General features: G+C 36.6%; 1 protein-coding gene across 3 annotated transcripts; it reads right to left on the minus strand.

Moving 5' to 3' along the window:
• Positions 1-12,186: 12,186 nt before the first annotated feature.
• Positions 12,187-25,445, minus strand: LOC147538550 (transmembrane and coiled-coil domain-containing protein STS1-like). Of its 3 annotated transcripts, none has more exons than XR_015225785.1 (15): positions 24,820-25,426; positions 24,549-24,630; positions 21,301-21,786; positions 20,815-20,983; positions 20,573-20,725; positions 16,015-16,112; positions 15,780-15,868; positions 15,244-15,314; positions 14,708-14,843; positions 13,989-14,051; positions 13,803-13,885; positions 13,622-13,698; positions 13,371-13,490; positions 12,903-13,333; positions 12,187-12,795 (listed from the first exon to the last, which is right to left on the minus strand). XR_015225785.1 is itself a non-coding variant. In XM_086642363.1 (15 exons), exons 1-15 carry the CDS (start codon positions 25,041-25,043, stop codon positions 12,613-12,615), a joined length of 2,043 nt encoding a protein of 680 aa, XP_086498489.1. In that variant the 5' UTR covers positions 25,044-25,445; the 3' UTR covers positions 12,187-12,612. The 3 variants fall into 3 exon arrangements, 2 of the variants coding, with proteins under 2 accessions (XP_086498489.1, XP_086498490.1); XM_086642363.1 differs by having other exon boundaries at positions 12,903-12,960; positions 13,420-13,490; positions 24,820-25,445; XM_086642364.1 differs by having other exon boundaries at positions 12,903-12,960; positions 13,420-13,490; positions 21,301-21,778; positions 24,820-25,418.
• Between the last annotated feature and the right edge of the window lie 2,553 nt (positions 25,446-27,998).

Genomic DNA, 27,998 nt, shown 5'->3' on the forward strand with positions numbered 1-27,998 from the left:
AATTTCTATACTGGTAGTGCAATTAAAGGAACTATGTAAGAAAAGCCCAAGATTTTGGCCCAAATACGAAAAAAAAAAAAAACCATTCGAGAATAATAATGTAAAAAAATTCAATTTTGAAATTGTTGGCAACACTTTTGAAACTGTTGGCAACATATATAATTATGTTCTTAATTATGTGTGAACTAAAACAAATTTGTTCATACATTTACAAAATTGTTGAAAGCAAAAACAAAATTGTTGAAAGCAAACTGTGTTTTGTTCAGAAATTTTCAAAAATGTTTTGTAATTTCAACTTTTGGGTTTTTTTTCCATTATTATTCCGGGTTGGGCTTCATTTGATATTTTGACCCGAATTTTGGGCCTTATAAATTTCCTCTCTAAAAAAAAGGCCTTTCGAACAGGAGGAGCAATTTTTAGCAAAGGCAGTGCATTAGATAGGGAGAGAATTCTTTTTAGAAATGGGAGAGATAAACACTATTTTCTAAAATATCCCAACTTGAAACTTTGTCCTTCCCCTCAACCTATTTTCGATCAAAAGATAGAAAAGAGAAAAATCATGTTGGACCAAAAACCTGTTCGTCGATCAAAGTGAAAGAAGAGAGATAAAGACCCTTAAAATCTGTTCAACCAAAAGAGAGAAAAAATCTTAAATCTGTTTGTTTCGATCAAAGAGAGAGAGATAGAGCTGGAAACATAAGCCCTAGATGACTAACACAACACTCATCTTCGTAGAGGGGTTTGTAATTCTTGTTATTGCTTGATTTCTCCATAGATTTTTAGGGTTTTAACACTGATTAAAGTAACTTTTGAAGATTTCAAGTATCAATATTGCAATGAAGAATACAAAGAAAGAAAGGTAAGAGTTTTTCCTCATCTTCTAAACTGATTGATTTGTTTTAGTTATAATTTCAGTTGGAACCTTCGTAAATCTCTATAATTTTCAGTTCCAAGATCACGATTTCATTTTGTCTATTTCTTTTGGCTATAGTTGCTCATCTTCTTATATAACTGATTGATTTTTTGTTATAATTTCAGTTATAACTCTTGTTGGAAGGATTTGAAATTTTTGTTCATTAGTATAAAATATATAAGCGCCATTTACATAAAACCTTTGCCTAGAAAGACAAAAAAATTCAATTAATTAGACATGATGTAACTCGGAAAATATATAAGCGGCGTTTACATAAAAGAAATTTCGCTTAGCATAAATAAAAATTCATGAATGTAAATAGTGAAAATTTTCATCCAGAACAACTAAAAGTTTAAAAAAAATTTCTTCCAGAGCGAATGAAAAAACATAACAATTTCAGCCGGCTCGGCCGAAATTTATTGTGTTTTTTGGCGGACCCGTCCGAAATTTGTTGCCTTTTTCAGCAGGCCCGACCGAAATTTGTTGTCTTTTTCAGCTGGCCGACCGAAATTTGTGTTGTCTTTTTCAGTCAACCCAACTAAAAATTCTTTACGAAGCAAAAACGACCTAAAACCCTAAAACGTTTGTTCAACCATAGAGGAAGACAAGAAAATAATTTTTCTTTACCTGAGACATATTATCTTCATTATATATGTCTTTGTTTAAGTCGATATATTCGTTTAAGTCGATGCCCTCGTTTAAGTCGATGGTTTCGTTTAAGTCGATATCTTCGTTTAAGTCAAAGGACTCTGCTTTCTTGATGTAGGTTCCCTCCTTTTTCATTAATGGTGGTTCCTTATCTATGAGATCTTGAGGCATCATTAAAAGCTTGAAACTAAGACTATAGTGATGGTAAACTTTGCAAATTTTCTAGTATTAATGGTTATGTTGATAGCAGTGACGATTTAGGGTTAGGTTGTTTATATGATAGAAAACTACAAGTGAATAATATGTTAGATTTATTATTAACTTTTATCAAAGTCCTTATATTTTAGCACTATTTATTAAATGATCCTTATAAACCTTAAACTAATTTGGTAAAGGAAGAGCAAATACATAAATCAACTTGTCTAACGCATTGCCTTTACTAAACAATGTTCTTCCTATACCAAATGCCACAAAGAAAATCTTTACCAGTGTATAAAGTTACTCAACAAGTTCTGCGAACAGATCTTCTAAGGTCAGTTCGCGGACCTAGATCTGGTGAACCAGACCTAAAGAAAGGAGAGTTTTTACAAAAAAAAAAAAAATTAGAGAGAGAGAGGAAATAATTTTTTTTTTAATGTTTCAAGGTCGTCGACCGGAAAATTTGTCGGCCGGCGACCTTCGCCGGTGAAGATGATGAGGTGGCGAGAAGATGAGGTGGCAGAGGGAGGAGAGAGAGATGATGACTAATTAACGGTGTTATAACGGAATCTTAAAAAGGGGGCTATCTGAGTATTTTTTATAAAGTCGGGGGCTAGGCAGGAAGCTGGTCACAAAGTTGGGGGCTATTTAGGAAATAACTCTTTTCTAAATAACTCCCTTAATTTTGATAATGTCTGATTTTTCAGTGACTTATACTTTGGACTTCAAGATCGTTTTTTTACACGTTTGCTATAGTAAATATGTTATTAGAAAGAAAAGATTATCTCTATTTTTTTCCCATTACGATCACTTGCTCTTCATCATCTCCACCATCGTTTTCTTAATCTTCACCACTATCTCTTCATCCCTTCCTTTGTTTTTTATTTTAATATTCTTTGGGAATGCAATTGGGGGAAAGATCCCCAAACCATATTGATGAGAAAATTAGAGATTATTTGTTGTACATCAAAATTACCATGGAATATCTAAACTATAAATAAAGAAAATTTGTTTTTTGATTATAGCTTGATCGTATACTATGGAATTCTTTCACTAACTATAACAAAAATGTGCCCCCACTCATAAAATTTTGCCACCGATTGCACGTAGACACTTTGGAGTCTTCGTCAACACATGGTATAACCCAAAAGAACTTTGGACCCTCACAATCCATGTCACAGAGACTTGATCGTTCGTCTACATCAAACATTTTAATGTTTCTCCTAAATTCTTATCCCTCACAATCAAACATTTTATATGTAAAAACCTTCTTCACTCACAAGGTCATCAATTGGAGCATGACTGGTTTCATAAACATATTTGGCTTTATCTTCCCCTTTATAACCTACATACTTTTCATATCCGCCTCGAGCAAACTTATATACATCAAGTCCACTTCATCTTTAGACGAGTGTTCCCCTAAACCAACATTTACTTTATCCGTATATCCCAAATTTCAATCACCATCTATTAACAAATGTTCTTTGTCCTTACAATCTTCCCACCCATAGAACTATTTTTAGGTTTGAAATCTTCTTTCGGTGAGGTACTCTGGAGAACTGCTCAAATCTTATTTTATTGCCGAAACCTTGCATTTTTCTACTTTCATTTCCATCCCGAAGGTTCTCTGTAACTATTCAATTAAAGTATAATTTTCTCTCGAAGAACCTACTTGGTATACTTTTTTCTCACCAACAAAATCAGGTATAAAACCCTCTTTCGTTGTATTAGTAGCCCAAAAATGATGCTATGCCCGGTGGTTTTCCCGGCCGAATCCCGGCCAACCGAGTTGGCAGTCCAACCTGGCATAGCATCTGAGTTGGCAGAGTAAAGAGGGTAGTTTTACAAATTTTACAAATTGGTCCCTCAAGTTTTAAGCCTTTTGAGTTGAATCCATTTTCAACTCAAAAGCAAAATACGGGATTTCTCTAAAATCGATTTCAGTTAGGTTTTAGTTCAAAATCACTCGAGAAATACCTCTTCTTCACTCGATTCCAACCCCAGGCATCATCAGGTAAGTTCATCCACTCAAAATCGAGCTAACATAACTAGTAAAACCTAGTAAAATTCTAGGGTTTTTATTAGGTATCAGTTCTCAGGTTTTAGGTCTTCTTTTTCTTAGTTTCATTTGCTTGATTCTAAAAAGGTTATGCTCGAATCTTGACAGAACTCGGGTTTTGCTCGATTCCATCATCAGGGAATAAGAAGAACGAACTGGTCATCTCTGGTAAGCTTTCTCGCGGGTTTTCTCTGGTAAGCCTACGTAAACACACTCATTTTGATTTGTTATTACTAATTTAGGGTTTTCATTGTGCATTTTTGTACATCGTTGTCTCATGTTCATCTAATCAGATTGTCAAACAGAACAAGGGCTTTATTGGGTAGTAGTGTTAAGGATATTGATTCACCAATGAAAGAAAGTTAGTTATAGTTAGGTATAGTTAGTTGAGAAGTCAGTTATAATGTTTGTTAAGATACCAGCTCACTTTCTCTCACTATAACTAACTCATATCTCTCTCTCTAGATCTTCTATTTATATTGAACTCTTTGTATCATTCATTTACTTGATTAGATTCATCAATAAGAAAGTTCAGTTTATTTACCTTCTTCTCTGTTTCAATATGGTATCAGAGCCATGAAATCAATCATTCTTCTTCTTTCTTCTTAAATTTTCCTTTGTTATTTCAATTCTTCTTAAACTTTCCAGGCTTCCAGCGATCACAATGATCATTTGATCAGTTCTTCTTTACTTGAATTTTCATTCAATTTCGATTTTTCTTCTTCTTTCTTCTGGTTTTTTTCAGTTTATTTCAGCTTTATCTTCGTTCAAATCTGCAGTCTTTTCTTTTATTTCCTATTGAAAACCTAAATAATTCTACTTTTCCATGACTACATCTTCTTCTTCTTCTTCCTCCTCTCAATTCTCACACATCAATCTTCCTACTCCATCTACAGTAAATCAGTATGTCTCAAATAAGTTGTCATCTACAAATTACTTGTTCTGGAAATCTCAATTTCTTCCTCTTCTTCGTTCTTATGATGTTCTTGGCTTTGTTGATGGCACAATCCCTTGTCCAATCAGATTTACCAGATCACTCACTACTGATCAACCTATTCCTAATCCTGAATTTCTCTTGTGGCAGAAACAAGATCAAATGATTTTAAGCTGGCTTTTAGCTTCTCTAACAGAAGAAACACACAGTCAAGTTCTTGATTTGAATACTTCTCATGAAGTATGGATGGAGTTGGAGAGATCTTATTCATCTCACTCCAAAGCGCGTATTTCAAATCTCAAAAATGATCTTCAAAATCTCAAAAAAGGTTCAGATTGTATTCAACTTTATTTTAACAAAGCAAAATCCATTGCTTTACAATTAAAGCAAGCTTCTAAAATCATTGATGATGATGACTTGTGTGATATTATTCTTCGAGGATTATCATCTGATTTTGGTTCCTTTAGGGCTGCCTTCTCTCTAAAAACACAATCTACTACTGTTAATGAATTACTTGGTTTGCTTCTGATTGAGGAAAATCGACTACAACAAGAACATTCCTTTAATCTAGCAAACACTTCTGTTCATTTGACTCAAGTTGTTCCATCCAGAGGTTATCATAGAGGTCCTATATCTTATTATCGAGGCAGAGGCAGATCTGATCCTCGATTTCATGGTCGATCTTACTCAAGAGGTAGATCTTACTCTCCTTCCTCTATTACTAATTCTCCTGTCATTTGTCAAATTTGTGGTAAGTCTGGTCATACTGCTTTCTATTGTTATAACAAAAATAATCAGGCTTTTATACCAAAATCATCATCTTCTCAAGATCATCATTCATATCTTACTGAATTTGAGGAACCTTTTATGCATCAATCTGAACCTATCTCTTATCCTCTTCAGTCTGATGGATATTCTTATTATCCTATTGATTCAGACAATTACACCTTTATTGATTATCCTTCTGATCCACATTCTACTACTGAGTTAGAATCCTATTTCCCTGAAATACACAATACATACACTAATTTCACTCCAAGCCTGGCTGCTTCCTCTACTCATCATACACCAAAAACATCGACCACAACTTGGAATCCTGATACTGGTGCTACACATCATGTCACTCCAGATTTGTCCAATCTCAGCACTCAATCTGAATTCAAAGGCAAAGGACAGGTCAAAATAGGTAATGGCTCAGGTTTACCCATTTTACACTCTGGCTCTACTTATGCTTCCTCTGATGCTAACTCTTTTCTTTTGCATGATATTCTTCATGTTCCTCATATTACTAAACATCTTATTTCTGTTCATAAGTTTGCAAAAGATAATAATTGCTACTTTCAATTCTTTCCTCACTTTTTCAACATCAAGGATCTTCAAACTGATAAGGAGCTTCTACATGGTCCTTGTGAGGATGGTCTTTATCAACTCTCTCTTCAAACCAAGTCACAATCTCAGCAACCAAGTAAGCCTTCTCAATCTTCAGCATTTTCTACAGAATTGGCTGCAGATTGGCACTCTAGATTGGGACATCCAGCTTTCAGAACTCTAAAGCATATTATTCAGTCCAATAATCTGCAACTTATCTCTATGCTTCCTTACATTTGTAATTCATGTCAGGTGGCCAAGAGTCACTCTTTACCACATAGGTCTACTATTTCACATGTTTCTTCTCCTTTGGAAATTGTACATTCTGATGTATGGGGGCCTTCTCCCTATTCTTCTTTGAATGGTTACAAGTATTATGTGACTTTTTTAGACACTTACACTAGATATACTTGGATTTTCCCAATTACTCAGAAATCAGATGTTTTCTCTACTTTTCTTTTGTTCAAAGCTCATGTAGAGAATATATTCAATCTCAAGATCAAGTTTATCCAATCTGATTGGGGTGGGGAGTTTAGAAATGTTTCAAAGTATCTGGAAGCTAATGGTATTGGCCATAGAATTACTTGTCCACATGAACATGCTCAAAATGGTATGATTGAAAGAAAACATAGGCATATTGTTGACACTGGCCTAGCTCTTCTGGCTCATGCTAATTTACCTTTAACTTTCTGGGATTTTGCTTTTGATACTGCTGTCTATTTGATAAATAGACTACCTACTCCTGTTCTTCAAGGAGTTTCTCCTCTAGAAGCTCTTTTCCATATTAAGCCTAACTATGAGTTTCTTAAAGTCTTTGGTTGTTGCTGTTATCCTTGTCTCCGACCATTTAACCAACACAAGTTTCAATATAGATCCTCTATTCACATATTTCTTGGATATAGTCCTAAACATAAAGGTTACAAGTGTTTTAATCCTCTTACCAACAAGATTGTGGTTTCTACTAATGTGATATTTGATGAAAGTTCCTTTCCTTTTTCCTCTATCACTTCTTCTTCAGAGGTTCCGTCTTCAACTTCATTTCCTCTAGTTCCTCCACCATTATCTCTTCCTCCATCTTCATCTCTTCCTTCACTTTCATCTCTTCCTATTTCATCCTCTCTTCCTCCCCCTATATCTCCTCCTTCACCTATATCTCTTCCTTCATCTCTTCCCCCATCATCATCTATTCCTCCATCTTCTTCTCTTCATCCTATGGTTACTAGAACAAAGGATGGTACTAGGAAACCAAAGGTCTATTCTACATCAGCTTCACTCTTATGCTCTGATTCCACTCCCACTACTTTTGCTCAGGCCTCAAAGGATCCTAAGTGGAGAAGTGCTATGTCTGAAGAGATTAATGCCCTCATACAAAATGGCACTTGGGTTCTTACTTCTCCTACTCCTCAGATGAACATTGTTGGTTGTAAATGGGTCTTTCGAATCAAAAAGCATGCTGATGGTAGCATTGCTAGATACAAAGCCAGATTGGTTGCCAGGGGATTTAATCAAGTAGAGGGGATTGATTATGAGGACACATTTAGTCCTGTTATAAAGCCTGCTTCTATTCGTATTATTCTTTCTTTGGCTGTTACAAAATGTTGGTCTATCAGGCAGCTTGACATTAAGAATGCTTTCTTAAATGGATTTCTCAAAGAAGAAGTTTATATGAGCCAACCTCCAGGATTTGTGGACTTGGACAATCCTTCTCATGTTTGTAAACTCCAGAGATCCCTCTATGGTCTTAAGCAAGCACCTAGGGCCTGGTTTGAAAGATTAAGTCAGTTTCTTCTTAGTCAACAGTTTACTGCTTCCAAGACTGACACTTCTCTCTTTTTCAAGTTCTCTTCTACCTCAGTGATCTATATTCTTATCTATGTGGATGATATTATCATCACAGGGGACAATTCAGACTTGCTTCAAGCCACAATTACTAATTTGGCTCATGAATTTGCTATTACAGACCTTGGGTCTTTGAGTTTCTTTTTGGGCATTGAGGTTAGTCCAATCTCTAATGGTTTGGCTCTATCTCAAAAGCAATATATTCATAATTTACTTCTTAAGACCAACATGACTGAAGCTAAAGAGGTTTCCACTCCTATGGCTTCCACATTGGTTCTTAAGAAAGGAGTTGGTGAGCCACTTGATGCTGTTACAACTCAACTTTATAGAAGCACAGTTGGAGCACTTCAGTATGTCACTATTACTAGGCCAGATATAGCCTTTTCTGTTAACAAAGTATGTCAGTTCCTTCAACAACCCACTGCTGATCATTGGTGTGCAGTAAAAAGAATTTTAAGGTATCTCAAACACACTATAGACTACCCTTTTCATATCACCAGATCTTCTCTGTCTCTTCATGGTTTTTCTGATCAGCACCATCTCTCTCTTCAAGCCTATTCCGATGCTGATTGGGCTGGATGCCCTGATGATAGAAAATCTACTGGGGGTTTACTGATTTTTATGGGTTCTAACCTTGTTGCCTGGTGTTCTAAGAAGCAAAACACAGTTGCTCGATCAAGTACTGAGGCTGAGTACAAAGCAATTGCTGATGCTACAGCTGAGCTAATTTGGATTCAATCTCTATTTGAAGAATTACATATTTCTGAGGGCCAATGTCCTGTTCTTTGGTGTGATAATTTGGGTGCTACTTACTTAACTGCCAATCCTATTTTTCATAGTCGAATGAAACATGTTGAGATAGCTTATCATTTTGTTAGGGACCTGGTTAAGCATAAGAAGCTTCAAGTCAAGCACATTTCGACTCATGATCAGCTAGCTGACATTCTCACCAAGCCTTTATCCTCCTCTAGATTTTCTCTTCTTCGATCCAAGCTTAACATTGCTTCACCCATGTTAATCTTGCGGGGGGATGTTAAGGATATTGATTCACCAATGAAAGAAAGTTAGTTATAGTTAGGTATAGTTAGTTGAGAAGTCAGTTATAATGTTTGTTAAGATACCAGCTCACTTTCTCTCACTATAACTAACTCATATCTCTCTCTCTAGATCTTCTATTTATATTGAACTCTTTGTATCATTCATTTACTTGATTAGATTCATCAATAAGAAAGTTCAGTTTATTTACCTTCTTCTCTGTTTCAATAAGTAGTTTCAGGTTTTAGGACCAGTTCGTTCTTCTTTTTCTTAGTTTCAGGTTTCAATTGTCTGAATCAAATGGATCTAAAATCATCCCAAATCAGCCATTTAGACGAGTCAGATTAAAGCAAACTTTATGAAATCTGATTATCTGACTCGAGTCAATAAAAACCTCACATCAGATTTCGGTCTGACTTAGCTAAAAAACACTACCACGAGTAACTTCCTGTTGTCGGTAACCGTCTTCACACTGTGAAGTTTAGTGTTTCATGTTGAGTTTTGCTTCAGAGATGGTTTTTAATGATAAACTCTAAAATATATCATGTGGCTCTCTAAGTTTAGAACTTGAGTTTTGGAGATGATCTCAGTTTGTTATTTGGCCTTTATATAACTAAAACCTCTATAACACCCCTCATTTTTTTGCCATTACAAATGTTTTTCAACAGAGACCTGTTACAAAAAAAAATACTATTATAACAGCTGTTTTTTTGTTATGATGGTAATGGTCACGGACGGTAGAGGTTCTGTTCTACGATAATTTAATTCAGTTGGCTGTAACTATTACTAATTCAGTAATTCCATTGCAACATTCTCATGAATCCATTATAATATTTGCTTAGTATTAGTATATATGATGTTCTATTTTGAGTTCTTTTTCTTAGTTTCATTTGCTTGATTCTAAAAGAGTTATGCTTGAATCTTGACAGAACTAGGGTTTTGCTCGATTCCATCATCAGGGAATAAGCCACTCGCCTCGCTCGTTCATTGGAGGTCTATATTTCACATATTTGAAGTTAACCATTTTAATGGCGGAGACATACTTAGTAGTTTATGGTGGAAAGGCCTTTTAACCTGAACCTAAATCGAATTCAAACAAACCGTTTCGTTCAAGAAATTGTCACAAAGCTTCCTTTTGTATTCAGAGATATACGTTAAGGGAGAGGGTTTGTTGTTCTGAAATGTTGTACCCATTTTAAAGTGAATGGGTTGTGATTCTATTTTTCTTTTGGAGTAAATTTTGTTACTAATAACAAGAGTTTGACATTTTATATGTAATTGAGGATCAGTACTTTTGACATTTCGTTCTGAATATAGTCATGTAATTCTGCAGTTTTAGTTGATGGATATGTAGAACTGGCTTATCTTGATAGTGTAAATGGTGGGAAACTTCCATCCAATACGCTCCTAAAACCAATTTTTCAATAATCATGTCCAGACATAGCTAGATCATCATGAACAATTTTTCCATTTTTTAATATGAGAGGAGCAGACTATTGTTCAATACGCGCTTTAAGAGAAGATGAAACAAAGTTTTTCTATACCAACAAACGCATTTCATACAAGGTCAATATATATTACAGGCCAAGAATGGCAGGATCAAGTACATTTTATTCTTTCAACAAAAAAAAAAAAAAAAAAAAAAAAAAGTACATTTTATTCACATTGTAGAAGAATAGAGCTAGCAGCATCGTCAACGATTAAGATTGACAATTGAAAGATCGACTCGTAGCTCCACTAAGTTGGGTTTGATGGTTTCCTTGTGTGGGCTCACTTTTGATCTTAGCAATATCAAGGTCGCATCCAAGTTTCCAATCTCATAGCCAGCTTCACCTGAAATTGAACAAACCCAAATCATCTGAATCCCAAAATCTGAGTAGTATCTTCACTTCAGTAGCTACATGTGAAATTTTGTATGTGCGCCTTGTGTGAACTTGCACACCTTTGTGTTGGGACCTAATAACCAAGAATCGAAATATGCGTATGTCAGTATCCGCAATTGGCGATTCTTCACTTTCATTAGTACTTAAAAATGAACGAAACATCCCAATATCAATTTGTTAAATAAGGCATATTCAATGTTCATAGACCTGTTCTTAATAAAAAAAAAAACTCAACCATGTCCATATGATACATGAATTTGTGAACTAAATGTGTTTTAAAGTAAACACTATTAGTAATTGCTCCAATAATCAACTTGGGTGATAGTTGAAGGTGGAATTCTTAATGCATCTATATAAATAGCAAAGAAGAACTCTAAGAAGTAACCCAAATTCACCAGCTCTAGATTAATTTGGAATCGCGTAACCCATAAAAATAACCAAAAATCTAAAATGATTAAAAAGTCAAAAAATTAACCAGTAACATAAAATTAGGGCACTTCTCCCAAATTCATCATATCAGACATCTACATATCTATTTAGGACAAAAGGGTTCAACATAGTACCTTCAAACCTTCCCAAGTTGATTCTGTGAGGAGGTGATTTGAAGCCAAAACCGAGCTTGAAATCTTCCCAAGTTGGAGCTTCGATTTGTAGAGAGAGAAATAGAGAGTTAGAAATTTGAGAGTGAGCAAAGAGAAGGAGAAGATGTTTGAACCTTACCTAGCCTGGGGTTGGAATCGAGTGAAGAAGAGGTATTTCTCGAGTGATTTTGAACTAAAACCTAGCTAAAATCGATTTTAGAGAATAGCATCAAGTTTTGCCCTAGCTATTGGAGGAAGAGGGAATGGAGGGAGTGAAATCCCGTGTTTTGCTTTTGAGTTGAAAATAGACTCAACTTAAAAGGCTTAAAACTTGAGGGACCAATTTGTAAAATTTGTAAAAATACCCTCTTCACTCTGCCAACGCAGGATGCTATGCCCGGTAGGACTGCCAACTCGGCTGGCCGGGATTCGGCCGGGAAAACCGCCGGGCATAGCATCATTTAGTAGCCTTTTCTCGGAGAACCTCTTTCACTAGTAACGAAAAGCAGAAGATACTTCGGAAAATGTGCTTTTGGAACTAACCAAGAAAGTCTAAAGTCATGATCAACAATTGTTTCCATTGCTGGGCTAGATTCAGAAGTATTGTGAGAGAGCCAGAATCAAACACACATTCAAGTTCATATGAACACATACTTGTTTGGTTTCAGTTTCAAAGTGAGTACTAACATTGTTGATACTCTTTAATCATTCAAAAAGGACAAGACAAATTGGCCCAAAAAAAACCTATATCGTTCATCTTGTTTACAAACATTTTTACAAGAAAAATATAACTGCTCAGAAGTTTTTCTGGGTTCAAGATAAAACTCCATAATTTAACTAGAGTGAACTTTTCATCTCTGTTTATTCTCTCAGTACTAGCATATAAGTATGCATACATATATAATGATAGATTTTTGAGTTACCTCTTGCACATAACCACACAGTTAACTTAATATTGCTCAATTCTTCTGAAACCAAACTAACAAACAAATAGAGAAAATTGAGAATCACTGACTTCTATTCCATTTATGGGATGCCACTTATCTGAATCGACTCCCATTGCTCCATTTGTGATGGCGGAAAAATGTGGTTTCGAAAATATCCCATAATTGTGGAAAGGGAAGTTTGTGGGAGAACAAATACACACTAAAGAACTAAGTTTCAGATCCCTTCTCTTCCTCTGACTCTTTCTCTTTCTTGGATTCTTTCTCTTTGTCAGGTTTGACAGGAAAGCTTCGAAAAACAGGATAATAAGTATCTAACTCAAGATGTTCTAGTATTTGTCTTGTTGTCCAAAGATAGGATGAATGGCCTTCGATGATTTCTGTTACATCGACCTGGGAAATTACATGAAAAGAAACCAGGTAAGTAACAAAGGTGATTAAGTAAATGGATCAGGCTCTTTTTATGTTGAATTGGATAGGATAAGGGTTACGATACTTGCATTCTCAATTCCAGGAACATTTACAGCTTGAATTCCAGCCAATCCTTGTGTTAATAAGCTGCAAGCCAAAAACAGCAGCAGTAGAGATGAACATTCAGAAACTCAAGTACTCGTCTATAACTAGGTAAACTATAGTGCTTTTAACCTAACCCAATCCAGTTAGGGTAGGTGTATATATGTGTATAGCTCTATCACGTTGTGATGTGGAAAGGAAGTTTCATGTGCAAGGCAATGAGACCGATTTCAGACCTGGGTTATAACATAATATCTTGTCTTACATAGAGGCTAGGCCTTTTGAGTAGGTACTGCCAATGCCAATGAAAAACGTTGCACAAGGTGAAACTAGGTTAGTTTGCATGGGTCATGCTTAAATTAAGGACCATATGGCTGGTATTGAGATGTATGTAAGATTTCGTCTTGAACCATGGATCCTATAACGAGCCACCTCTTAATCCAAAAGTGAACCACTCAAAACATTTGCTAATGCTCTCAACTTACAGATGCCTTCAAAATATACCTGGCGCGAAAAGCAAGTCCAAGTGTCCAATCACTTGTGGAATAACAGTTCACGAATCTCCCCGAAACCATCTGCAGGAAAAAAAACTGATAAAAAGAAAAGCTGAAAAAATTGTTTAAAGCAGACAATATGAGAATGACTTGTGGTAGAAATTCGTATTCTTGAAATAAGTAGCTAAGAGATGCAAATTATATGTACTAACAGTTCTAGCTGTTTTCCAGTTTTCATCGTTGATTGAAAGAGGTGCTCCAAGAAGAACAACCCTTTCTACAAGTCCAACTGCCAATATCAATTAAGTGCGTTAGGATCGAGTAATCCATCTCCAGATGAACAAAAAGAAAAAGAAAATGAAACTTGGAAAATTTTACTTGAACCAAATTTACCATTATCACCCTTTTCGGCCAAACGTTGTAAACATTTGAAAATTACCCGTGCACCAAGTGAGAAACCTACGAGTGTCACTGGCCTGAGAGATTTAATAAATACTCAAGTCAATGTTTGGCATATCAATGTCTTACTCAGAAGATCCTTCCAAGAAGAAAAATTCACATAATTTCCTTATTTAATACCTATTCCCTTGCAATCCTTTCAATAGAACTTCTTCAGCCAGGAGCTTTCCTGCTTTATCTGATCTGGAAATTGGAGGCACAAAGGATAGATTAATAATAAAAGAAGAAACAAGAACTTCCGAAGAACTTCAGATGAAGGTTGCACTTAAATAGTCAAAGAAGAAACAGACAAAGAAGGCGGAGAAGAAGATGAGTCACGTATCACATATGGAGAACTAAACTTATCTCTTCTTCTTGTGTCTATAGAAGACAAAGCACTCCCAGAGTCACTTTTGGGTTTGAGTTGCTCAGGCGACCCCCAAGTGGCCAAACCCGAGTGAGTCCCCTAGTCCCTCCCTTCTTCTGGTGTCTAACATAAAAACTCTCACTGAGTCACCAGTGGGCTCAAGCTAAATTGTCTACCCCCAATCCCAGGTTAGTTAGCTAGTCACTCTCGTTTCCTCGTGTCTCTCTTATAAAACATAAAAGCACTCGCAGAGTCCCTTGTGGTTTATTCGGCTATGCAGGGTTGCGCAATAGCTAAAAATCTGTAGAGCTAATTAAAGAAAAGGTGTGTCTAACCAGAGAAGATAAAAGACTCAAGATTTTGCAAAGAGAAGTGCCAGAATCATTTTTTAAGGAAGAAATTGACCTAGGTTATCTTATGACATGATCCATAACTTAGCTAGTCCAGCTCCAGCAAACCGTCTACATGCATGATAGAAAGGTGAAGAACAAACCTATCCACTGCGATTGTCCATTTGCTGTCTATGAAATCCGTGGCAGCAAGTAATGTTGCTGGCCAAGCCAGTGCAACTAAAAGTGTACTTAACACAGTCAGCATAGCACCTTGCTTCATCAACTCCATTGCAATTCCTGAAGCACAGGCAAACATCAAATGCTGCTTGTCATACAAGTCTTAGGTGGTGTTTGTTCTTTTACTGTCTGAATCTGACTTGCTTGAGTCTGAGTCAGACTTCTTTGTCAAGGGGACATTAGTAATTTGAGGTTTTATCAGATAAGGGGCTCTTAATAAAAGACTTAGTTTATGTCTGACTCAAGTGGACCCAAAATCAGAAGTCAGCCATGGCATCAAGGCAGATAAAAAGCAAACATTGTGAAATCTTACTCGGAGTCGATTTAGATCTTGACTCAAGTCAATTCAGATCTTGACCCCAGTCAATTCAGATCTCAACCCAGATTCCTAATCAAAATCTGAAAAAGAAATAAAAAACGACCACCAGCTTACTCAGATGTATTTACCACACGCACTTACTTGAAGTTAACCAGTCTTGTATTGCAGTGCTGACTGCAATCAAATTCTTGGACTCCCACTGTAGTGCATACCTGGATATTTTATGAGGATGTCAGCACTTACTTGAAGACAAAAACTTACAAGTGCCTCCGTTATGTTTATGTATAATGGAACAGTATTATTATATAAGATGGATCATAAACTGGAATAATCATCAGATTCCTTGGGTCGGTTTGAATAGTCAGCATTATGAGGTTTTGATAATGACGTAAATTGTTTGAAGTTCTCGGCCAGGTGGATGGTTTAAAACCAATATTCAAACAGAAATGCATTTTGCTTATTTCAACGGTTCTAGACAAATGAAAGTACTGCCCAGAATTATGAAACAAGTAAAAGACAAATACCAGAACAAGTGAGACAAATAATTCACATTTAATTAACTCAAAGTCTAATCCAATTAGATACAATATACTAAGGCAAGAAGGGATGAATATAGAAATAAAGAAACATCTTACACAGCTTAAACACGAGGAAAGACATAGTTATAAGCTTTGTACCTCTCCAAGTTATCTTGTCCTTCCCAAGGTCTTACAAAATCTTCCAGCTCAAAAACAAATCCAGAGACAAAAATGCCAACTGCCAAGCGCTGAAAAAGAGAGTATTTTAGAAGAGACCCTGAATTAAAATATCACAAGAAGAGAAGGCAACTTCTACTAGATCGTGATGGACATTAAATATCACATAATCCTGTTATCTATGCTTCCAGTACTCGTAGCCATTATGAAAACATACTCCTTGGTTATGATTTTCTCCAACAGATTTGATTTCAAATTCATCTACGCTTCCAGTTCTCCTAGCCATTTTGACGCCTGAAAGTCCAGCTCCAGCAGCTAGGATGCACAGACAAAGTTTAAGTTAAAAATGCAGATAATACTGTAACAATCACTATCTCGACAGAATCCAACTACTATCTAAATTTAATAGTTTCAATTGGAAAGACATGGACACTGTCCTTCCATATCTCACATAAAAATGAAGGGTAATGCTTTGATAGTTTTCACCTTCTCATATAGTTACACAACAATTAACCGACTGCAAGTCCCTGCAGAACTGATTAGGTTATGGGTGAATAAGGTGAAAGTATAATGATTATCCAAAAACTGGTGACTTACCCTAGAGCAAACTACTTAACAAATTGTTTAGGGCCTTTGGGCAATTGCTGCACTTCCATGTGACATTTATCTTAATAATCAACAACTTAACTTGTATTTCCAGACCTTATGTCCCTCCATGTGAAAGAACCTGTAGTTGGCTTAGTTGCATTGTTGGGCTCTAGGAAAGTTGGTATTGATATCCGACAAAATTTTCCCTTCAATAAGTATTAAATTAGATTTGGAACGTGTCCAACATAAGGATATACGGTACTCCATATAAATATTCATGATCAGGGAATCATGGTACAGCACAAAAACAACCCTCAGAATACTTTTCTAGTTTTCTGCATGTTCAGTCTCGTGTGTGTAACACGACAAAAATATCAGTCTAGAAAAGAATTTTGCACTTCAAGTTATTTTATAAGGTGATTCTTCATGACTCGTGATATTAAGAATTAAATGATAAATAGGTCATCTTATGTCAAAATTCTAATAGGTCCTAACCGAAGGATGGAAAATTTATATTTTAGAGTTTATCTAACACATAGCGAAGTTACCCCTCTAACTCAACCAAATTGGTGAATACAAGATTGAGTAAATTACAACAGATATTAGAAAGAGCTGCTTATAGTTCAAAATCAATTCTCGATTTACTTTATTTAAGAAATCTACTTTGAGAGCTAATTATGAGACTGGATATGGTAGACAGATACAACTGCAGCAAGTAAAACAACCAAAAAGGAGAAAAAACCATTTTTAGAGAAACCAAAATTGACGAGAACTCCCGAAGACAAATTTTCCTTTGCTAAAAAGGATACATCAGTTCTTTTAGGCTTCACCTTCTTATGTTACGTTTCCACGGGTCTGCACAGATTTGCACGAGTAAGGCTTCCACAAATTCACCCATATGTTGCACATAGTTTGCATAGGTTTTGGAAAGGTTTCCAAAGCGAAGCCCAAGCCTAAACAAACATCAACATGCCTTTTTAACCAAGACCAGCCCAAATTTGGGGCTTCGGCTCAATTTCCGCTGAAAGGTTCAGGTTGCGAACTTCAGATACCATGGATATTAAGAGTTTGACTATTTTACAGCCAAGAATAATTAGAGTTGCAAAATTACATGCTAAACTTTGTAAAAGTTGCCAAATTCATGATCTTAGAGTAATCAACACATGCAAGCCTCTTCGGGGGATTCTCGGTGGATGCTTGAAGATGATTTCATCCTTAATATCTCGGCCCGGTGGAATGAAGCCTCTTTGGGGGATTCTCCTTGTCACTCTTTCTAAAGGAAGTTTCAGTATGTTAAAGAAAAGCTAAAACCATGGTCTAGGGATAAATTCAGTAAGTTCAACCAGGAATTCTCTAAGCTTCAATCAGACATATATAATTTTGATGTTATGGAGGAAACTCAAAGCTTGTCTGCAGCGGATTTCAGTTCTCGGAAGGAGTTGAAGACTTAGAAAGATTAATGGGTTTGGAGGAAGTGAGCCTGAGGCAGAAATCAAGATCCGTTTGGCTTAAAGCAGGTGACAAGAACACTTCGTACTTCCATAGGATTCTAAAGTGCAGAGCTCGTCAAAATCGCATCAGCATCATCATTCAGGAAGAAGGGGCCATCATTACGGAAGAGAACATCATGAAAGAAGCTGTGAATCACTTTAGTAACGTGTACTATGAGCCAAGATTTTGGAGACCGGGTATTGAGGATATGCTTCTTCCTAGAATATCTTCAGCAGAGGCAGACTTGTTAGAAAGAGATATTTGTGAGGAAGATGTGAAATTTGCCATTTCTGAGTTGGCAAAGGATAAGGCCCCGGATGGTTTACCCATCTCCTTCTATAGCAAGTGTTGGGATATTATCAGAGATGCGATGATGGAGCTGGTAGCCGACTTCTCAAGGACTGCGTCTCTTCACTGGGGATTGAATCAAACGTTTATCGTGCTAATTCCTAAGAAGAAAAACAGTTCATCCTTCTCCGACTTCAGACCTATTAGTTTGGCGGGAGGTACTTATAAAATCTTAACGAAGGTGCTAGCTTCTAGGATGGCCAGAGTTATGGACAAGCTTATATCTCCTTTCCAAGCTGCTTTTGTTAGTGGTCCACAAATTCTTGATGGTGTTATCATTGCTAATAAATTGATTGATTCTAGAAGGAAAGAGGGTAGGATGGGTCTTATTATCAAGGCTGACCTTGAGAAAGCTTATGATCGTGTGAATAAGGACTTTCTCTACCAAATTTTGGACCGTACGGGCTTCGGATACAAATGGAGATCTTGGATATATTCGTGCATTTCTTATGCCACCTTCTCAGTTTTAATAAATGGTAGGTCTTCCACCGTTATCCAGAGCTCGAGAGGTATTAGACAAGGGGATCCTATATCCCCTCTCTTGTTTCTCTTGGCGGGGAAGTCCTCAGCCAATGCATGCAACAAGCTGAAGACAAGGATTGGATTAATGGTTTTCAGGTCGCTTCCTCCAGTCGACGCATCAATCATCTTCAGTTCGCGGATGACACCTTATTCTTCCTTGATGAAAACCAAGTTCATATTATGAAACTAAGGGATATTCTCATCTGGTATGAGCTTGCTTCGGGTCTGAAGGTCAATATGAACAAATCCTACATCTATGAAGCTACTAAAGTGGGAGAAGGAAATCGGAACCATGAACTTCTCAAAGGATTCGGTTGCCCAATGGGAATGCTCCCGACCTCCTATTTGGGGCTTCCTTTGGGTCAGAGATATAAAGCTAAAGCCCTCTGGGATCCAGTCTTAGAGAGAGTTAATAAGAAGCTTGCGGCTTGGAAAGGTCATGCCCTCTCTAGAGGAGGTAAGATAACTTTAATCAAATCTGTTCTTCAAGCCCTTCCAACTTATTACTTATCTCTCTTCTCTATCCCTGTGGGAGTTCTATTGATAAGAAAATGTGTAATTTCCTATGGAATGGTAAATCGAATAAGGAAAGAATGCATTGGGCAGCATGGAAGCTTGTTACTTCGACTATAAACAGAGGAGACTTGGGCATCAAAAATTTGAAAATCATGAATCAGGCATCAGGCTCTTCTACCAAATGGTTGTGGAGGTTCGATCAAGAACAAGACTCACTGTGGAAAGAGATTATTGGCGATAAGTATGGTAGAAAGCCTGAGCTTTGGGAAGATAGAGATAAAAACACTCCTCATGGCTATGGAGCATGGAAAGGCATTCAAGGCCTTCTTAGGTAATACCGTAGCATCACCAAGGGTATGGAGAGTCTATTCAATTCTGGTCTGAAGTGTGGCTGGGTTCTAGTACTCTGAAAGATCGGTTCCTTCAAATTTATGCCCTATCCTCGGACAAAAAGGCAACAGTCAGCAAGATGTACAATAAGGAGCTGCAGATATGGGAGATCAACACTAGAAGAAACCTTAATGACTGGGAGATCCAGCCTTTCTCTGAATATTAGAGGTTCTCCAAGACACAAGGTTGGGAGTTATGCAAGACAAGAGAGTTTGGAGGCAAGAGGAAAAGGAGCAGCTCACAGTGAAGAAATGTTACTCTCTTCTGGAGACAGGAGATCAAGTCATTCACCCTACCCTCCTCAAAGTCCTTAGGACAAAAGCTTTCCTCCTACAGTTGGCTTTTTTCTTTGGGCCACCTTCATTCATAAAATCCCAACTGTGGATGTTTTAAAGAGAAGAGGCTTTTCCTTTGCTAACCGGTGCATCGTATGCAAGGCAGAAGAAGAGAGTACAGAGCATATTTTCCTACATTGCGAGGTTGCTGATAACTTATGGTCCTACTTTCTATCCTCTCTTAAGACCAAATGGTGTAGGCCAAACTCCAATCAGATGTTCGAACAATGGGAAGGGCTCCGCAAGCCAAAATCGAAGAAGGATATCTGGGATCTAGTACCGGTGGCAATTGTTTGGAATCTATGGAAGGATCGTAACAACAAGATTTTCAAAGAATCCATTACAGCCACAAGCCTAGATGTGGACGATGTAAAAGGAACGATTTTGAGTGGGGCTAAATGTTTGTCTAAGTTCAAGCACTCATCTTATGTCGATGTAGTGGGTAATTGGGAGGCATGGATGTCGTGAGAGATCCATTAGCCTCCCTAAATCTTGTACAGTTTCTTTTCTTCTTTTAATATATTAATTCAAATTTTCAAAAAAAACAAAAAAAAAAAAAAAACACATGCAAGCTGCATTGTTTACCTCCGAATGATGCAGCTACAGCAACAGAACCAGCCACTGATCCTGCAGCAGTTGCTGCTGCTGCAAATCCACTTGCTCCAATCACTGGTACAAGAGTACCCAATGTTGGAGCTAAAGCACCAAATCCTGCAGCAATTGCTGGAGCAGCCAGGCCTATTGAAGAATGAAAGTTTAAGCAGAAAGACAAAAATCATTTATGCATAACAAACCTAACTTCGGGAAGAAAATTGGAGATGTCTTACCACCAGTGATGGCCAACAAAGTTCCTCCGGTCAATGCGGCTGCTCCAATTATACCTCCACGTTTCCATGCAGCCCATTTTCCTTTAGGTGAATTTGTGTCTTGGGCATTTTGTTCTTCTTCTTTCATTAGAGCCATTGCAGAGCAAGCAACCATTACCTCCATAGCTTCCTGACAAATACCCGTTTAAAATCTATGATATACACATCAAACTGTAAAGATCCACTGATGCAATACAAGATCACTTACTTTAACCATCATCAGAGTACAACTTACAGATGGAAGAAGTTCGATCAATATTTAACCATCAACGTCAACGATAACTTTCCTAAATGAAGGAATAACTATGTGGAACAAAACCCAGATTCTGAAATCTGCTAGACTTTTAGTATATCCTCTCACGACATAAAGTTCAAGCGAAATAGAAGACAACAATAATAGTATGCAAATGAAATGCTATGAAGAATCACTAGTATGAGTAGACAAACCATTTTTGTCCACTTCACATCGAGCCATGTAGCCAACAAACGTAAAGCCACACGATGTCGAGCATCATAGCCTTTCCTTGGGCGAGACTGATTCTTGTCACTGTCATTTGAACTTGCTAAACAAGCAGAAAGAAGCTCATATAAAGCTGTCACTTTCCTGGGATAGTTAAGCAATGTAATCTCTTCTACAGGTTCCTCATTGAATTTTCCGTCCAATGCAGTTGATGTCTCCTCTTTGATGGGCGTCTCAGTACTTAATTGCTGCAAGACTTCAGAAGGCATATGTGATGCTCCAGATGCTGCTTGATTCTTATCGTCAAAACTTTCCTTGCGGTATTCATAGTCGTGTTTCTGCTGTTTATCCATTAAACCCGGAGTAGATTCGATGCTCATTTCCATAGCATCTACAGCTTTCGCCAAAGCAAGTTCTTGCTCCAACCTACCCGAAGAAGATTCACCATCTTCTTCTGATAGTAACCTGAGAAACTAAGATATGATGAATATAGGTTATTAACAAGGAAACATTTTTTGGGAAAAGGATAGATCATATTTATGATACACCAAATAGGAATTCATAAGCAAAGTTTACAAGTTTAAGAATATAAAAGACTTGTACACCTGCAACTTGAATCAGACCTTCGGCACAAATTCAGCATACTTTTGTTGTAATACTACTCCAAATCTTTTGCCTTTTGAGCATTTGATATAATCTGGCCTTTCACAAGAAAAGATCTTACTCGACTGACGAGTAAAGCAAATACAACTCCACCCGAAGAATTTAGATTCTAAGTTACACAAGAACAAAATTCAGATGCCAAAGAAACAACTTCCACCTGAACTATGAGGAACAGAACCTCCTTACCACTTCACTGCAAAATCTGGACGCCAATGTTCATCTAACATCATTTCGAGTAAGAAGATTCTAATTTATGATTTTCAAGTTTCTTTTCTGCTTTAAGTGTAGAGTTTTCTAGATTTATCGAGAAGAAGTATCATGAAACATAATTATAACCTAACATTTTTTAAATGCTTTCATAAGAATATAAGATTAAGGGAAAATTAAGAAATAAAGGAGGCTTCATTGATTGCTGCAGTGCATTTATTCTGGCAGACATATATCAGATGGAATATTAGTTGCTAACGAAATCATCAACTCACGATCAAGAAAACATCGGAGAAGAAACAGGTCGTGATTAAAGTCTATTCTGGAAAAGCTTATGACAGAGTTAGTTGGGACTTCTTATTCAACTCTGTGGAATGGACGGCCTTTCGTTACAAATGGGGCGGACAGCCTTTGGTTACAAATGGCGGGTTCTGGTTTTCAATCTCATTTCAAAAGCTTCATTTTCAACTTTGGTTAATGGGGTTCCCTCTAAGAAATTGTGTAGTTTGAGAGGCTTATGTCAAGGGGCCCTCTCTCATTTTCTCTCTCTTCTAGTAGAAGAGGTTCTTAGCTTCATAGTAAGAAGTACCTCAGTTTCTCACTTGCAATTTGCAGATGATACTTCATTCTTCGGGATGCTTCTATGGATCAAATCTCCAAGCTTAAGGAATAAGGACATGTTGTTTTGGTTTGAGTCAACCTGGTACGCGGGGTAAATTTCTCTAAGAGTAGATCTTCCTTATAGCAGTGTGGAGACTATGTTGAATCTGTCTGAAGTGTTTTGCTGCCGGGTAGAGCACCTTCCTTCTTTTCCTTTGGTTCTCCCTTCTAGAGTGTGGATATAGATCAAAGGCTCCACGAGACACAGTGATCGAATGTAAAAAATCAAAAGCTATCGTCTTCAAAATTTAAATTCCTCTTCAAGGGAGGAAAGCTTGTGTTTACCAAAGCATAATTGGTGGCATTACCTATTTACTTACTTATCCTTATTCTCAATGACCATGTCAGCGGTACAACTTATTGAATCTAAGATGAAGAACTTTTTATGGCATGAGAAGTTGGAAGAAAGAAAGATTCATTGGGTAGCTTTGGACCTGATATCCGAACCACTTCGGCGAGGAGGTTTAAGTATCAAAAAAGTACAAGTGATAAACTCAACACCTTTGTCCAAGAGGTTGTGGTGGTTTAGTGTGGAAGAAAATAACCTATGGTTTACCACTATTAAAGAGAAGAACGGTTTGCGATGCTGTCATGGGAAACCAAGAAGCTTAGGAACCCTTACGGTTGCACGTTTGGAAAGGTTTGTTTAACCAGACCTTGGCGTTCAAAACATTCAAGCATCAAATGGGAGATGGGTTGAAGATCAAACTTTTGGAAAGGTTTGTTTAACCAGACCTTGGCGTTCAAAACATTCAAGCATCAAATGGGAGATGGGTTGAAGATCAAACTTTAGAGAGATGTATAGAAATTGGAACGACCTTTTCAAGTGGAGTTCCCAACTATTTATGCTTTGTCTAATAAGCAAGAGGCTAGTATTTTTTAATGTTCCATTATCCAGGAAGATGGAGTCGCATAGGACTTGGGGCTCAGTTGACATCTCAGTGATTGGGAAATAGATGAAATGGTGTCCCTCCTTGAAGTTCTAAGTTATGTACGACCATCTGAAGAAGATACATGCCTTTGGATACCAGATATTGAGGAAGGCGTCTTGGGTAAATCTTGTTAATGTGGCGTACTTTAATAACATTAATGCTCCTAGTGATCTACCAATAAGACAAATATGGAAGTCATTAACACCTTTGATGGTCAATTTCTTTGCTTGTAAGGCTTCCCTTCGGAGAGTTCTATCAGTTGATAGAAGAGGCACTTAGGTAGTCTGATGTATTTTGTGTAAGGAGAAAGAGGAACGGACCACTTATTGCTACATCGCGACTTATCTTCAACGATTTGGAAGTTCTTCATTCAAGCAGTTCAAGTTGAATAGGTACAACCAAGAGACACCAAAGGCTTATTGCGTGGTTGGGATACTCCTCCGATTCATAGTAACCGTAAAAAGCTGAAGAGTTCCCTCCTCATGCCATACTTTTGGGGGTGTCTGGAAAGCTAGGAATCGAGCTACGTCTAAGGGCGAGAGGATCAACATGGCTAACATCCTAACTTCAATTCTTTCTCTTATATCCTATTTGGGCCAAGAGAAAGAATCGACATCTTTCATATAAGGATATCACCCTTAATTGGGATGCTATTTTTACTACTTCGTAAATTCCATTTTTGTTCTTATATATTGAACCTCTTGTAAATCTTAACCATATCAACAATTATTCTTATGCTAGTTAAAATAAATACACAAATAAATAAAACGTACAGCTCCAATGTGATGCTTGGCTGAAGATGACAAGCCTGTTTCTTCCAGTCCAGACCAAGCGGCAGAATCTATCTCTAGGGAACTGTTACAAAAGAACAAACAGTAAATGAAGATAAAATCAGAAACAATCTTAATCCGAAAAATCTCATGATTCAATTTTTGATGCTTAATCAAACCCAAGTTCAGGTAACAGGACAAACTAATACATCAAATGAAATACATTTAAGAAAATTCCTCCAAATTTTTGCTATAAGAAGAAGAAGAGAAGAACCTGTAAACAGGGCGAAGCAGACCAAAACTTTCGTGGATCCACAGCTGAGGATCTTCTGATACAGAATCAGCACTGCTACCACTGCTGCTTCGTTCTTCGGTTGGTTCTTCATCTGTAGATGATGAACCTAAAGGTCGAGTTTGGTGGATTTGAGCTTGATGAAGAGCAATAGCAAGCAGAGCTCCTGCTGCGTATCTATGTGTAGGCAATAATGTTGATTTCATGGCGATCGGATATAATAAATAGCTAGTTCATTCAAATTCCTACCAGGCCTAACTGATGAAATTAGGGTTTCAATTAATTTGTGTCTGAGAGATAATGAAATTCCTTCCAAAGATTGTTCAGAAGTGATTGAAAAAAATTGATAGTTGAGGGATTATCGGTGGTGTGGATGAAAATCTGGATTTCTTACATGTATTGGTTTTTATGGAGGGTCTTTCTTTTTTTTTTTTTTTGTTGAAACGAGGGTCTTTCTTTTTGGTAAACGGACAATTAATTCATTAGATCGTCATTGCTCCTCTTGGAATGTCAAAAGTTGAAATTGTAGCATTTATATATGGTGTTTGATTTAGGGACACCACTAAATACTTTTTTCTTTTCTTTTTTTCCCAAGTACGAATTATATTAATAAGGATTTTTGAGTCAACAGTCCAAAATCTGGGGGGTAAACCCAAAAAAATCCACTCTTACCCAAAAATTAGTTGCAGGTCCAAATGTCAGTTTTTTTTTTTATTCCCCTCTTGCCCTTGGACAAGACATGCTGACGTTTTCCTGGAAAAAAAAATGACTGGTAAATAAAATAATTTACCAGTACACGAAAAATTCAAAGTTTAAAAATGTTTTGAAATTTTGAAAGGAAATTTCAAATTCCCGCCCAGCAAACCATTTCTTCCCGGTAAATAAAATAATTTCCCGTACACAAAAAATTCCAATTTTCAAATTTTTTTGAAATTTTCAAACGAAATCTTTTTTTCGAAATTTTGTAATTTTCAAATTTTCAAACGAAATTTCAAATTCCCGGGCAAATTTTCAAATTTTTTTGAAAATTTTAAATTCCCGCCCAGCAAAAGTGTCTAGTACAGAAAAAAATTTCCAGTAAATAAAATAATTTCCCGGTCACAAAAATTTTTTTCGAAGTTTTGAAATTTTCAAACGAAATTTCAAATTCCCGCCCAAATTTTCAAATTTTTTTACGAAATCTCACATTCCCGCCCAGCAAAAATGTCTAGTACAGAAAAAAATTTCCAGTAAATAAAATAATTTCCCGAAAAAAATTTTGTTTTCCGAAAATTTTTCGGTGGCTGTTCCGTAATTTTCTGAACAGTACAGATTCTGATGGACGGGTTGTCAGATTATTTTTCAGAAAAAAATCGTTTCCCGAGAATTTCCGATGGCAATTTTGTAATTTTCGATGGCATGAACGGTAAATACTTTATTTTCTAAGGGCCCTTTACGTAATTTTGACCCCCCAAACTGACACATTGGACCTCCCTTACATTTTTAGGCAACTTTGGGTGGGATTTTCATTTTGGCCCCCTTTTTGGACCAATGGCCCAACCCCTCTACTAATAATGGATTAAGAGTATTATTACGATATAATTGGCCCATACGAGGAAAACATTGAAAATGCTAATATTATTATTACGACGTGCCTATTTTATCAGAATGTCTTTTTTTTTTTTGAACACCAGAATGTCAGTTGGCCAATTATTTTCTCTAAGAATGTGATCGAATTTGATGTCGTGGAATTGGTGCCTCAGTTTTTTGATTTTCTGAATATGAGTTGAAGACTGTCAATGGATTGTCTTTCTTCGATCTCAAAGATGATTAATCAGAGCAATATTGTCACTTTCTACATGGATGTACTAGTAATTACTTTTCGACGTCCATTGAATGTACCCTTTCTTCTGCATTTCTTGCTCTGGATGTTGTTGTTCTTGCTGCAATAAAGTGTCTCATGTGATCGTGAAAGATACAACTAGTGCCAATAATTTCATTAATAGTCGTAAATGATGCATCTGTATTAATTTTGACATAAGGAACAGTTGGAGGAGACCATTTAAGTATAGTAATTGTTTTTTGCAGAGTATTATAAGTGGATTTGACCATAGGAAGTGTTACAGTTTGACCAATGCCTTGTTGGGGGGAAACTATGAATGTTGACAGTAGCGATTGCACTGAGCTTTCCTAATGAACCATATAATAGTGGCATGCAAGATGATCCATGGCTTATTAGCTCCATCATAAACTATTTTCGACTATGTGATTCATTCTTTGATAGAATTAATATTATCAGACGTGATATTAAAATAAAATCAAATATTTTTAGCAACAGAGTGATCCAATAGAGTGTGTTTTGTAGTTTCATGACAACAGGCCCGTGGAAGGCCCAGTGCGGGCAGGGCGCTCGCACTGGGCCTCCCAATGTTGGGGGCCCATTTTTTTAGATATTTAAGGGACATATAGTTCAAGCTTACATGTCATTACATTAAGTTTCTTAGCTCAATTGGCACCTCTTCTTGTGATCCATGTAATCCACTCGGGTTTAATTCCCCTGGCCAGCAAACTATTTGCTTTTATTTACTTTTTTGGAGACTACAATTGTTAATTAAATCTATCTCTTCTCCCTCACACTTTTTTAACTCTTAGCCTTTGTCATATTTAATTATTTGTAAACCAAATGTTCAACATGATATTATATTAAAATGCATACAGTTAGTAGGAGTTTAACATTTCATTGTGTCATTTTTAGTTATAAACGTATAATCTAAGATATAGTAAACAAATTTTTTTTGTTCACAAGTGACTGTGAATTCTTAGACTCGATTTTCTATAACAAATGAAATGAATTTTTTCTTTAACTACTTCTTCGAAATATATTGGGATTCATTACGATTTTCATCTATCTATTATTAAATTATCTTGTATTTTTGTATTAACTTTTATCAGTAGAAAGGCCCAGATCAAAGTTGGCACAGGGCCCCAAATTCCCAGCCACGGCCCTGCATGACAATTACACATAACAAAATTTAAATTAATGTCAATGTATTTGTCTATACGCTTCCTCGCGAATGACTATTTGAGCAACATTTCCAAAGGAATAAACTAATTCTGTGAATGTTTTGATTTTCAATATAAAACTCCAATGTGCTTAAACATTATGAGTTAGTTTAGGTTGT

This window comes from Eschscholzia californica, unplaced genomic scaffold, assembly GCF_041429995.1.
Source record: "Eschscholzia californica isolate CP2 unplaced genomic scaffold, dmEscCali1.0.p SCAF_5, whole genome shotgun sequence".
Classification (NCBI taxonomy): domain Eukaryota; kingdom Viridiplantae; phylum Streptophyta; class Magnoliopsida; order Ranunculales; family Papaveraceae; genus Eschscholzia; species Eschscholzia californica.

Excerpts from the sequence above, each read along its gene's own strand:
- LOC147538550 (XM_086642363.1), bottom strand. The coding sequence starts at position 25,043 with ATGAAATCAACATTATTGCCTACACATAGATACGCAGCAGGAGCTCTG. Across the intron at positions 15,315-15,779 it reads GGACAAGATAACTTGGAGAG|GTATGCACTACAGTGGGAGT; the intron begins GTACAAAGCTTA and ends TAAAATATCCAG. Across the intron at positions 12,961-13,419 it reads GGACTTGCTTTTCGCGCCAG|CTTATTAACACAAGGATTGG; the intron begins GTATATTTTGAA and ends TTTGGCTTGCAG.